At 41.7% G+C, this 14,634-nt stretch overlaps 1 protein-coding gene across 1 annotated transcript in view; it reads right to left on the reverse strand.

Annotated features, from left to right (window-relative positions):
* Positions 1–2,679: 2,679 nt before the first annotated feature.
* Positions 2,680–14,634, reverse strand: part of LOC311242256 (apolipoprotein B-100-like) — a gene marked incomplete at both ends in the record, with an annotated part of 53,420 nt that continues 41,465 nt past the window's right edge. Inside the window, 9 exon segments of the mRNA XM_084338455.1 lie at positions 2,680–3,705; positions 3,885–5,264; positions 5,458–6,766; positions 12,792–12,907; positions 13,119–13,303; positions 13,420–13,619; positions 13,804–14,044; positions 14,165–14,286; positions 14,391–14,573. Of these exon segments, the coding sequence (XP_084194581.1) occupies positions 2,680–3,705; positions 3,885–5,264; positions 5,458–6,766; positions 12,792–12,907; positions 13,119–13,303; positions 13,420–13,619; positions 13,804–14,044; positions 14,165–14,286; positions 14,391–14,573 (4,762 nt within the window).

Consider the following 14,634-nt stretch of genomic DNA (forward strand, 5'->3'; position numbering starts at 1 on the left):
TAGGCTATATAGTGTATTTCAATATAAGTTTAATTGATTAATGATATATTCGAAGGAATGCAGGTTTATAGCTATATCAACCCCCTCCAATGTACAGTAAATTACCAAGTATGGTTTTGTCAATATTCCAATGTACAGTTTTGCTTGTACAGTGTAAGTCTATCCCCCACCGACCCCTATACCCAACCTCCTCCAACAGTTTCTACTACAAATGTACTCTCTTTTCTGGACTCTTTTTGTATCACAAACAGTACTGTATTTGCGAATCTGGTATGTCATAAATGTATAGATGTAGCAGTACTGTCTATCTGTGTCGTGTGTGTCATATATGTTATGATGAATTGAAAATGGGGGACCCTTATTTTTTTTTTTGATCAAATATTTTTATTTTCTTTTCTTTTTTCCAACATGAAACAAAACATATCACAATACAACAACAACAATACATAAAAAGACTTACTCAACACCACATGACAAGACAACCACTGATACAACTGTACAGTGATCATCCTAACATGGACACTCGCTCGTTCTCTTCCCCCCCCCCCCCCCTCCCCCCGCTCACCCCAGGACCTCAACATGAGTCACACTCATAATACATCACAATACATCACTCACACATTTCCAAACTTATATGCGTTCCCTCAACTTTGCCACTGTAGCCAACCAAATTACGATATCAGATTCCCTAACCCCTATAACACGTGTCGTGGATATCTCCAAATAGATCACGTCAAGGTAGGTGAGAAACCATACCTTTGGACAGAGTCTATCCGGATGAAACCAACGTGAGGCAATAAATTTTTTTGCGGCTGTGAGGCCGGCCAAAATTAGTTTTTTCACCTGTATAGAGGTCGGTAATTTAGAGAGATCATTCAGTAATAGTACAGAAGGAGATACAGGTATGGTTAGAGAGAAAATGTCTGAGAGCTGATATGTAACATTTTCCCAAAAAATCACAACAGGAGGGCATTCCCAGTACATATGCATAAATGTACCTGTGGCGCCACTTGGACACAAGGTACACAGAGAGTCAGGTCTGAGACCCATTGAATTCAATCGTCTAGGGGTTAAATAAGTCCTGTGAATAAAATTCAGATGAATCTGTTGGTGATCTGGGTTGTGTGAGGATAACCGAACATTTTCCCAGACTGCATCCCAATCAAAATCTACATCCAACTCCGGAACATCCTTTCTCCAAATCGTATCCAGGGGGAGCTCTTTATACGAGGTCATGAGTAAATGGCGATAAATGGGGGACCCTTATGTAAACAAGACGAAATTCTTTCTCTGGTCTGCATCCCCTTATGTAATTGAGCTGTACTGTACTGTACCCATTCTGCAATCTGTTAATAAAGTTTTCAATCAATCAATCAATCAATCAAACAAAGGTCTGTCCCATTGTATACCAATCAATGGGATACATTGCATGTTGACCTGCATTCTTTCAAATGTATATAATTAATCATTAAAACAGATGTGTAACAAATAAGATAAACAAATTCCACAGAAGGCATTCAATTATTATTATTTTCAATCATTTCACAATAATTGCATAATTGTGTTTGAATATCTGAGTAATTAAAGTAATTATACATTTGTCCAAAATAGCTGGTTCAGATATGGTTAAGCAGCTGCCCTGTGATCAGATGAATCCATATTATTTATTTTTGCGTAATTTCTTATCGTACAAATATTGTCATATTTATTTTAATTATGATTAAGTAATTAATTCCAAGGAGGCCTGTAGCGTTGACGTGAAGGAATCACTATGAGAACACAGTCTGTCAAGTTATAATAACATTTTTAAATTAGTCAATCAATCATGAGATTTGATCGTGGCTGAGAGCAGATTTAAGACTGCTCCTCAGCACTCTTAAATCTGCTCTCAGCCACAATCAAATCTGATCTCAGGAAAATTTGGGGACTCCCACTCCCAGCCCTAATATGTCTTAAATGGGCCGAAATCTGACTAAGACGATATATTTTGTCGTAACTTCGTTCGGGAATGAGACCCAATGCCTGTAAAATTATTTAAATAGAATAAGACACAAAGGGACCACAGTAGGATGGCAGTCTACTGTGAAATAATAAACAAAATTATTCATTTACAAAAACAGTTATGGAAACAAGCATTACAGATACACACTTGACTTTTGTTAGTACAAGATGTTTTTTTTGCATGATTTAAAACAATCATTTAGGCTTAATATGTGTAGTTGTTAAACACAGACACAAAAGTGTAATCTCTCCAAAAATACTAAATGATAGCATATTACTGTTAGGGCCCGTGTCGACCGGGGACGTTTTATGAGTTGTCAGCTCCTTTCTGTCATTAATTTCTATGCTACAGACGCGACAGGCGCGTTCCTTTTCCCAGCGCTGCGCCTCGCGTTTTAGCGCTCTTGGCGGCTGGCGTTTTTGGGCGGAGCGCTCCCAGCGCATAAAGTTGAAACTAGTTAAACTTTTGGAGAGGAGAGCCGCTCATCAAGGTAACTTTTTTCGACCGACCAATCAACATCGAGCAAACGCTCTGAGCTTTTTTTTTTTGCTTTTCAAAGCGGTCCGTCTTGAAAAAAACGTCCCCGGTGGACACAAAGCCTTATACAGCTATTCAGTTGGATTTGCAATGAATGGAAAAGGAATGACAATGTCGATCTGTCTGTCATTCACTCTCACAAAATACTCAGCATCTTTTGTGACCTCCTTCAGGAACTCAATGACCTTGTTGTGGAAAGCATTCAAGTGTTTCACCATGGAGTCAATCAGTTGCTCAATGGACATACCGGCAAACATATCCTGGAGCTTTTCTCTGATGTATTCCTCAATAATTCTTCTGGCCTCATGGACCTGCTCTGTGATATCGGCAAGGACTTTGGAGTTGATGGCATCAGTGTAGATGTCACTCAACCAAGTGAAGAGCTGCTCTAAATCATTAGATGCTAGGGAGGTGAAGAGTTCCTCAGTTTTCTCAACAGTAACATGCGTGAATGCAGACAACCTCTCAATGGTGTCATCCAGCTGGATATCTCCCAGTTTCCGTACAATGACGATTATCTGGGTCTGGACTTTCTCCAGTGCTACCAACAGGTCATCTAGGATTTCTCCTCCATTCACGCTGTAGCTAGAGCCAGGGAGAGTGAATGTAATGCTTCTGATATAGTCAAGGATGGTTTCGAATTTGAAGGCAAAGAACTCTGGGACCTTAATGATAGCCTCTTCAGACACACCAGCTACAAGGGCGCTAAACTTCTGGTAGACTTCAAGTCCAGACAGCTTCTCTTCAAATCCAGGGAACTGGAACTTGATTTCTCTCAGGAACCTGACGGCAGCATCAAGCACCAATTGGACATGCTTCTGGTACTCCCTGAGGACTAACATGGTGCTTTCTAAAACCTTGGTGGTCACATCAGACATATTAAAATCATCAAAGTTGTCTGCCAGAGTCCTGAACACTACATTGGCCTGCTCTTTAACCTGCTCAAAAGAACTCGCTAGAATGCCAACAAGTCTGATGATTGCATTGTATGTCTTGGCAATGGGATCAGACACAATCTCCTGGAAGGATTCTGCTGACACGACATTAGGCACCCTCTCCTTCAGTCCCAGCATCATCTCATAAGGGAGCTCTGTATTCCAGGTTGCATGAATGCTCAGCACAGACATCCTCACGGCCAAGATATCAACGTTATTTGTAGGCTCGGACTATGTGAAAGAAGGAAAAAGGGAAAATATTCAGATAAATAAAGACCATACCGGAGCGGTTTATGTTGACATGATCAGCTTAATTGAACTCACAAAAACAAATGATTAGTAATCAATTCATTTAAATCAATTAATTAAATATTCATTCATATATATGGTATAACATATATGAGTCTTACCGGGTAGCAGCCATAGAGTCTTCCTTTCACTTGGACTGGGTGCTTAGTCTGTACTTGGAATCCAAGGAGTCCAGTGGATGGGGAGGACACAGAGACAATGAGTCCTTCCTGTGGGTTTACAAACATCTCCTGGTCGACCTCCATAGTCAGCATAGGCAGCTGGAATGGAAGGACAAGCTTGATGTTCCACTTGTTCTTGGTGTCAAACGTAAGCTCAGAGGGTGTGACCAAAGCAATGACAGAGTTGGAGAGAGTTCCCTCGATCCTTCCCACCAGTTCGGCAGTAGTCTTACCGGAAGCCTGAACTGAAAGGCCGTAGTCACCGTTCAAAGTCACCGTTCCCTGGTGGTCGATGCTGAACGCGGTGTGTACAGCTTTGACCTTCTCAGAGACGGACACACGATTCATCTTGGGCACAGCAATGTGAGCACTGGCGTCCAGAGTGTGTGCCAAGAGATCAACCGTAGATATGGCACGTGAGTTGAGGTTCACTGTGAACTCGGGTGTGAGAGGAGTAGTGGTGGTGTTCTGCAGCTCAGCAGTGGTCCTGAGAGTGTAGTCAGGTGAAACAATTATGAACTCTCCGTGGAGTTTTCCAAAACAGGAAATCTGGCTTATTTCAGATAATTTCTCTTTCAGCTCCAAGGTGAATCTTTCATAATCAAAAGACCTAATTTTCTGGAACAATCCTTCAAAGTATACACCGATGTCATCAACCATTTGTGGGAAGTCAAAGGTATACAGCTCATTCACCAGATCCTTCACAGGGGCAATACGTTGGTTAAGCAGATCTGGGATGTCAATTGACTTCAGAGCGGCGATTGCAGCCTGAATCTTTTCCCTGACTTGGTAGTGCCTCATAATTTCAACTATTTCAATCTCATAGTTGGACAGAAGCTCTTCAATCTTGGAATGGATTACATTGAACTTGTCAGTAAAGTTAAAGCTCTTCATCCACCCCATGATACTGTCCACGACTGTTCTCAGCATGTTAACAATCTTAGCGTGGACCACAAATGGAGGGGGTAACATGGTGGTGATGTAACTTTCCATTGAGTTAAGAAAAAGTTCAAAGTAGTAGCCCCTGATGTCATACTTGAAATTAATATCCCTCAGCGTCTGAATGCTGTCTTCCATCAGCCTCATGATTACATCTTTCATTTCTTCAAGTGTGGGCAGATGCTCAACGAATGGAATCTGGAAGAAATCGCTATTCTTGTCATACTTCACAGATCCAGAGATGGAGTAGTCTTGGTTCTCACCAACGCTGTTCAACATATTGGTGGAGGCAGCTCCTATCACCTCTAGTCCCATTTTCTCTGCATTGTTGTAGGCATTCATTTCCTGATCGTAAGTGTGGTCGTTCAGCTTGGATGTCATCTTCAGTGTCAGAGTCTCCATTTTCCAATTCATGAGTGGTTGAAGCCATGCATTCAAATGACTGTGTGAAAGCCAGGGGTTCTGCCTTCAGAAGGAACTTGCTGTACAGTTCACCACTCTGCTCTCCATACAGATGCACTGTTCCATTTGAGTTGAAAAGAGCATCGATATTTAGTGTGAAGGGCTCAGCAACCATTGTGACAGTGCTGTCAAGACGAAGAGATGGCGAGTTGAAGTTAGCCACACTGTTGAACTTCATGTTCAGACCAGCAATCTCCATGTCTGTGGTATGAGCCATTTGAGTTCCCAGGAGTTTACCATTGGTGTTACACTTTGCTGTGAAGGTCATGTCAGCGAATGTGATTTCAAAGGCATGCTTAATCTCCTCCCCAGAGAAGATCCCCACTGATGTTCCGGTCAGATCCATCTTGTAGGGCTCTGCATTATACTGGGCTTCATTCACAAAGTTGACATCCATGATCTTCAGGTCACTGTTCATGACAACTGCGGCAGTGAAATGTCCCAAATCAGCTGTGATGTCATGCTTGTAGTAGTTGTCATAAAGGACGTTGTCAGTCTTGGATCGGACGGCCAGGGATCGAAGAGTGAGAGTCAGGGAGTGTGTGCTGTCAGTCTTCAAATCATCATCAAAAGATCCAACCAGGTTGTTGGAGAAGGTCAAGCCATCTTCATTTAATATGAGGCTCACCCTGTTCCTGGTGTTGCTACCTAAGAGGTTGCCCTTGAACACACTGTTCAGATAGGCCTCAGATGTTCCAAGCTTCCCCTCAGCATTGACTTCAGCTGTGTTCTCCCCAATGGCTCCCTTAGTGGTGATGGCCATGGTAGATCCAGAGGCGTCAAACCCTCCATGGAAGACATTCTCAAAGGTCATTGGACTCCTCTGTGCAGTTGTGGTACATCTGGTACTAAGGCCATCCTCATTCAGGGTCAGTGTTGCTTTGTGAGAGGCACGGCTTTCAAATATGTTTAGGGAGGCATCAGCGTTAATCTCCACGCCAGAGGGGTTCACGGACCCAGACAGCAAACAGTAGGCACGGTTCTCAGTATCATCGTCCATGTTGGTGTTGGACTCAATCAGAAGCTGCTCATCAGCATACCCTGCCTTGATCTTGTTTAAAAACTCCAGGGTTGGAGATTTCAGCCTCAGTGTGGACTCGGTTCTTGCTTCTTTCTTTACTGGCTCAACAGCAAATGTATGGGAGAAGGAGGTGCTAACAGTTGCATGGCCAATGGTTACACTTCCCTCCATGTTTGTATCTCCAGTGAGCATGTCTGAGTCCAGGGAGCACTGGGAGGTGATGTCCATGGATGTTTGCACACCCAGAGGGCAGGTGGCCTGGAAATTGCAGCTACCAGTTAACATGACTTTGTCTAAGATAGCAATGGTTTCCGTTAAACTAAAGCTTGTGTCCATGAGCTTGTGCTTCAGGCTTCCATTGATGCCAACCTTCAGAGTATCTGGGCCCTGTTTCTTGTACCTGGATAACTGAGTTAGCTGGATAACTTTAGCTGGATAACTGGGTTAGCCTGACTTTCCGATTTCATGTACGTGGATTTTCCAAATCACCATGACAACATATCCAAAAGTTTGAGCCTGGTCGAAAGCAGAGTTCAAGTTCAAGTTAGCCTGAACTATCGCCACGCCCCCGCAAAGAAGTGACAGCCCGTTTCCTGAAACTATTCCCACAGTCTACGATCTGCATTATACCATTCTGAATTACGTTTTTGTGCTCCATTCTTCCAGAGGGGGCTTTTGAAATGTAAAATAGACCCAAAATGCTGATATTAAATTCACTTTGTCCTAAATAATGCACGTTATATATACCGTGGCGACGGTGGCGCTCGCTCGTGCGATGTACACATGATGTGGTTATTTTAATTGTAACTGGGATTAAGATGTCTGATGAGATGCGCTGTTTGACGGATTTGAGAAATTGAATGAGCCGTTGACGTCACATTAATGAATGAGGATAAAGAGATAAACTTCATTCAAAACAAAGGATATTCTAAACACGGGTCTCTCGTTCATTAATGTATAAACAATGAATTTATCCCATCTGGCCCAGTGGCCCAGCGGTAGTGCTCAAGCTTGCCAATCCAGCGACTGGGGTTCAAATCCTGGTGTTTACAATATGATTTTTTTGAATATAATATGAATGATTATACGCCAAAGTAGCCTGGTTTTAAGTTAAAATATTATAAATCTACATGCATTGACAATAGTACCCAGCTGCAGCTCCGGAGACCAGCGCTTACAAGCCCCGCACATACAAGCCCGCACATAGCAACCCCTCGCTTCCATTGGCTGATTTTGGTCACGTGATTTTGGGTCACGTTGCACGTTGCACTGCGGGATTGATTGATTGATTGATTGAAAACTTTATTAACAGATTGCCCTATGATTTGGGTCACGTTGCACTGCGGGATTGATTGATTGATTGATTGATTGATTGATTCATTGATTCATTGATTCATTGATTGATTGATTGAAAACTTTATTAACAGATTGATTGATTGATTGAAAACTTTATTAACAGATTGCCGAATGGGTACACGTGACCACAGGCCCTGATTGATTGATTGAAAACTTTATTAACAGATTGTAGAATGGGTACACGTGACCTGACCGATTGATTGATTGATTGATTGATTGATTGATTGAAAACTTTATTAACAGATTGCAGAATGGGTACAGTGACCGATTGATTGATTGATTGATTGATTGATTGATTGATTGATTGATTGAAAACTTTATTAACAGATTGCAGAATGCAGTACAGCTCAATACACACAATTGTTAAGGGGATGCAGACCATGCAGTACTGTTACATTTGTGACATACAGTAAATATATACAAGGGGGAGGGAACTGTACATTTATGATGAATTGAAAATGGGGGACCCTGATGTAAACAAGACGGAAGTCTTTCTCTGGTCTGCATCCCCTTAACAATTGTGTGTATTGAGCTGTACTGCAGATATATTTCAATTGCCTTACTTATTTACATAAGTATTATAGGCCTACAGCAGTATTGTACAGACAGTCTGTGTGAAGTCTGTGTGGTTCTCCAGCTGCACAAAGGCAGAGCAAGAGGCTCTACAGAGGGTGGTGATGATAAAGCCATGATAAAGACCTTCAATCAGCTGAAGGGGAATCCCTCCAAGCTGCTGTCAGCGCTACACACCTTCGGCCGCTCTGGTATCAGCCATGCATCAAAACGTGCACACGCACTCAGGCGAGTCGCTAACCGTGCTGGGCCAAGTATAGCGGCTCAACCCACCTCTGTTGCCCGTCGTAAAATGAAGCTCGGGGGTCGACGACGGCTCGCTGCGGGGAGGCCGAAGAAAAGTGTGGTGAGCACAGACCATCGCTATAGTTTCCCAACAGGAGTAAAGTCTGGAACGCGCCACAGCCTGTCACAAGCAGTAGAGATGTGTCATAGCAATCCGAAGTGACATTGACCACCAATATAGCATGTACATAAAGACCCAGTGCCTCATCCGTAGCTAATATTGCACTACCACAGGACCTAGCATGTCCTACCATGCTCTGTAAATAACTTATGTACATATACCGATATGCCCTACTCTGTTTACTTGTTTTATTGCACAATGTCGTTCTATTGGATTCTATTATATGTTATTACTATTGTATTATGCACATCTTTGCGGGCACGACCACCCGCATTTAATTTTTTTTTTTTTTTTTGATATTTTTTGCACAAATCTCTCCAATATTCAAAACATCTCTTTCCACATCACCATATGCAACTTCCAAGATTTGCCTTTTTCTTTTTTGTAAGAACATACAAAACATGTAAAGGACTCATACAAATACATTAACAACTCAAGTTCAAGTTCAAGTTCTTTAATAGTTGTCATACAGAAGTACAGAATACTTTCATACAAAATGCTTCTTACTGTTACGCTCCAGAGACTGTGCTAGACAAGATAGTATCAAATAACATAATAACATAATATAGCATGAATTTAGAAGAAGAAAATGAGGTCACAGTGTTCGGTAAGCGTCCCAGACACATGTAGGTGTGCATGATAGCATGCATGCATGTGTGTCTCCAACATATGTATGTGGGTACGTGTATTGATTGATTGATTGATTGAATTGATTGATTGATTGATTGAAAAGTTTATTAACAGATTGCAGAATGGGTACAACTGACATGGAAAATAAAAAAGACTTACGAAAAAAAGAAAAATACTATACTATACATTGTGCGTATACATCCCTGATATATATACTTTGCATGTAGACCGATCTACCTGCGAGCAGGTATGTGCTGCATCCTCTATCGGGATGCCACCCTTCTCCATATTGCATGTGAGAGAAAGCGTCCCAGACACATGTAGGTGTGCATGATAGCATGCATGCATGTGTGTCTCCAACATATGTATGTGGGTACGTGTATTGATTGATTGATTGAATTGATTGATTGATTGAAAAGTTTATTAACAGATTGCAGAATGGGTACAGTACAGTACATCTCAATACATACAATTGTTAAGGGGATGCAGACCAGAGAAAGACTTTCATCTTGTTTACATCAGGGTCCCCCATTTTCAATTCATCATAACATATATGACATACATGACATACAGATAGACAGTACTGCTACATCTATACATTTATGACATATCAGATTTGCAAATACAGTACTGTTTGTGATACAAAAGTGTCCAGAAAAGGAGTGTATATACATTTGGCGTAGAAACTGTACATTGGAGGAGGTTGGTGGGGTGGGGTTGGGTGGGTTGGGTGAGGGCTGTGTACGTAAGCATGTGTACATGCCTCACATGTGTGTGTGTGTGCATCTTCCAGGTATGCGACTGTACTCCTATCTCTTGTGTGTGTCTCGTATCCATGTGTGCCTCCGCCCCCTATGTGAGTGTATATCTCAGGTGTGCATATATATGTGCGTCTCAGCTACGTATGTGTGTGTCTCCTATGTACATGTATATCCCCCATATGTGTCAGTGAGAGCCTATACCTCAACTATGTGTATATGTAGGTGTGTGTATGCCTATTTCCTATAAGTGAGTATGTGCATGTATGTGTGCCCCTGACATGTATAACTTAGCCTTGTGCATATGAGTGTGTGTAAACCTATTATGTACACATACGAATATGTGTATCCTAGATACTTGTATGCGGCTAAACATGCACATATGAGAGTGTGATAGAGACAGTGACCATTCCATAGATATACCATCCGGACATAAAATCCATGTACATACATATATAACACATTATAAAGTACAAGTACCATCAGATCAGATCCCCTTTTTCATATTCATCCTTGATATCATTGTAACCCCACCTTAATCATTTGTCCCCAGACCGTTCAGTCAGGTGTAGAAAACTGTCCCATAAACGTGTATGCAAATAAACAACTTGTGACAAATAAAACTCTTGACTTGACCACCAGCCTCTCTATCTAAATGTTATATTGTTAACTGTCTAGTTAGGCATTAACTGTGTTAATCTAAATGTTATATTGTTAACTGTCTAGTTAAGGCATTAACTGGGTTAATTAATCTAAATGTTATATTGTTAACTGTCTAGTTAAGGCATTAACTGGGTTAAGTGGGGAGTGCGTCATGGTACAGTTTCAGTAAGTGGGGAGTGTAAACAAGTTGAACGCGTCACGTGAAATAACGTTACGTGAATAAACATATAACGTTACAATGTACAGTTTCTGACAGCTGGCTGTGTTGTGAAATGTGCATAACGTTATAAACGCGAATCTGGTAGTATATTTATTTGTATCTTCTTGAGATGATAACATTAACATCCGCATTTTACCGCATGGCGAGCTAAACCAATCAGAGAGGGGCTTCGCTCAACCAATCAAAGAGGGGGCTGCAGAAATGGAGCCCAACCAATCAGAGAGGCGTCTGCAGAACTTCAGCCATTGGGTGGGACCCAAATCACGTGACCAAAATCAGCCAATGGAAGCGAGGGGTTGCTATGTGCGGGCTTGTATGTGCGGGGCTTGTAAGCGCTGGTCTCCGGAGCTGCAGCTGGAAGCATCTCTGCATTGAGGATGTCATTCTTTATATAGCTCTCAACGTGCACCAAATTCAATTATTCCTATATTGCAAAAAGAAGGACCCCGGTCTTGAACCCGGGTCGTCCGTGTGGAAGTCAAAAGAACAACCCGTTGGACCACATTGGAGATAAGTTAAACATTGACTATACATCAATCAATGGGCAAGAAAGCCGTCTCGTAATTCTGTATAACAGTTAACTAGTTATTTTCGCTAGCAAGATCTCATTTGATTATTCAATCCAGCAGGCAAGTTTAAAGAAATATAATCTGATTGATTGAGGTAATGAGGGACTTAGAATTAGCCTATAGATAACGCATTTAACTTGTCGGCGAGGCGATTGAGCCTATTGCAATCTGTCAATAAAGTCTTAAATCAATTAATCAATCAATGCCGTTGAGAATCAGGGTCTCTGCCATCGATACGTGCTGGCTTTCCACCTAAAACGGGAGCGCGCATCTAGCCTGACTTGAGCCTGACTCTCAAGTCTGGCTTGAGTTAACGAGACTGAATCCTCCTTTGTGAAACAGGAAAATCCCGGCTTTGAACATCGGGTTAACTGAAGCTGGATAATGGACATGTTGATCGACTTTGTTGAACCACGTACATGAAACAGGGCCCAAACTCAAACTCAGTTCCTGTAAAACAAGATACACAAGGCAAATTAGTAAAATTATGAAACACTGCATATTATATTGTTTACATATTGACATTATATATTTATATTGATATAGTTAAACACCAGCATTATAGAGTCATTATATAATTCCTCTGATATAGGTAATGAGAAAGATAAATTTACCCTCAGATGTGAAGGATAGGAGTTCGCTAGGACTGTCAGCCATTACTTTGAACTTGGCTGTGTAGCTAGGAGAGTCCTCAGTGTTGCTGCTGGCAGAGATCAACTGGCCTTGCCAGTTGTAATAGTTGCTGTTGAACTTGGCAGACACAACCAAATTTTCCATGTGTTCCATCAATGTGCTCTCACTAGTTGAAAGAAAGAAAGAAAGAAAGAAAGAAAGAAAGAAAGAAAGAAAGAAAGAAAGAAAGAAAGAAAGAAAGAAAGAAAGAAAGAAAGAAAGAAAGAAAGAAAGAAAGAAAGAAAGAAAGAAAGACAGACAGACAGACAGACAGACAGACAGACAGACAGACAGACAGACAGACAGACAGACAGACAGACAGACAGACAGACAGACAGACAGACAGACAGACAGACAGACAGACAGACAGACAGACAGACAGACAGACAGACAGACTTTATATGGCTGGATTCAATGAGTATTTCATTGTTCTTAGAAAGAATATGTGTATATTCTGTGATTAGATAGAAATACAGTTAAAGGTTTTTCATGATGAATGAACATTTCTTAGAATTTCTAATCTAAGAGGCACATGGGAAATGCATTGATGACACCAGGATGCATTGAGTTTTACTTACAATGCCATGAACAGTTCCTCAGGCATGGTGGGCATTGCCAGCTCGGCCATACTGTTTTTCAGAGTCTCAACATAAGGAACATCAGTGGTGATCTTGTCCATCCACATATTGCCAACCTGTTAAAAACAAATGATCATGATTGTGTCTCAGAAAGAGATATTCACCTGCCTATACAAAATAATAGCTAGAAAAAGTTAAATGCATGAAAATAATTTTGTGGAAGCTATATGTTCTTTTCCCCAATATTGATTAATTAATAATATTTAATATAATCTTTCACAATGGATTTTCGGGCACTTTTAAACTGAAAGCCTTCATTTTTCTCACCTCAAGAGCCTTGTCGAAGACGTGACGTGGTTCCATGTCGCTTATGACCAGCTGCTGGTCCATAATGTCTTCTGTGAGCTGTGTCAGCCAGGCCTGAAGGCCTTCATTGTAAGGTACGAGGGCCTTCATATCAGCGTTCACGTTGGACATCAGTTGGACAATGTCAAGATGCTGACAATCCTCATCTGAATTAATGCATATCATTTTAGCAATCAACAACCATGAAACTCAATTTGAACAAATCCCTGAAGACATCGTCCTTCTAAATCCAGAAACAGTCGTATTTGATCAACCAGTGTACCGCCACATTTGAAGGTGAGAACAGAGGAGGTTTGCAGGAACATGATGTCACTCTTAACCTCCATGGTGAGTTGGCGATGACTGATTCTGCTGGTGGCAGTAATGGCAGCATCGGTCTGGAGGGACGGGACCAGGAGCTGAACCTGCAGCATAATTCTACCAGATAGGCTATGGGCTATATCAGTCCAGAACAACCAAAGGCTGTGGAGCATGGAATCAGGCCATTATAGTCATACAATTCATTTATTTAAAAATGTCTGCCTGAAGATGGTCCATGTAGTGTGGACTTGTAATGTGTTTACATTCCTTCATATTTGTCATGCAATGTATATACACTTCAAAAAGATTTGATCAAAGATATTTCTTGCGTTATTGGGTCACTTACTTGGCACGGCCGATCAGAGACAGTTGGGGGATGTTCTTGTTGGAGATCTCCAGAGTGATGGATGTCCTGCTATCTCCAGAGTATTCGTCCTCGACAAAGCTGTTTGCGATGCCAACCCTGATGCCGGCCTCCACGTCGTAGTCCGGGATCTGGATATCGGCGGTGATGACGTTCCTGTTCGGGTTATCCCAGTTCCTGTTGTACTTCATGGTGGCCGTGGCCTTGATGGTGGGCTGATAATCTAAAGCTACAAAGAGAACGAGACGATGATGTGCGTGACATTAGTTGACGCAGTTTGATATACACGATCAATACGTTGACTATATACTGTATTACGTATATTGAACAAGGATGTCCGTACGTTCTGCTTTCAGGATCATCGTCCAAGAATCGACCTCCTCGTCACTTTCACTGAGGCGTTTGTAAGCAATGGTGGCAGTGTACTCTGCGACCTCAGCGGTGGGCTCGATATCCACAGCGAACCTACAGGGTAAAGATCAAGTTAAGAATGTTAGTGCTTAATCGCTTAATAGTATTGCATTGATGATAAGCATGTGAGCAAACTGAGTGTCCACATTAAAACGTACTTAGTCTCTCCACTGAGGGGGAAGTAAGGAGCGTTAACACCAGCAACAGAGTACCGGACTGTGCCCGTGGTGCAGTACTTGACTCCAGTGAAGAGAGGGTTGCAATTCACAACATTAGTCCTGCCCTCATCCTTTGGTGGGATCAGAGTGACCCCATCAGACGTGACAGTCAGCATTCGGTTGCTATTAAAAGAATAAACAAACAGCTTAATAACTTTCCTCTTTTCTCCATAACCTATTATGG

The sequence above is a fragment of the Notolepis coatsorum genome (genome assembly GCF_963971535.1).
Source record: "Notolepis coatsorum genome assembly, contig: SUPER_15_unloc_1, whole genome shotgun sequence".
NCBI classification, from domain to species: domain Eukaryota; kingdom Metazoa; phylum Chordata; class Actinopteri; order Aulopiformes; family Paralepididae; genus Notolepis; species Notolepis coatsorum.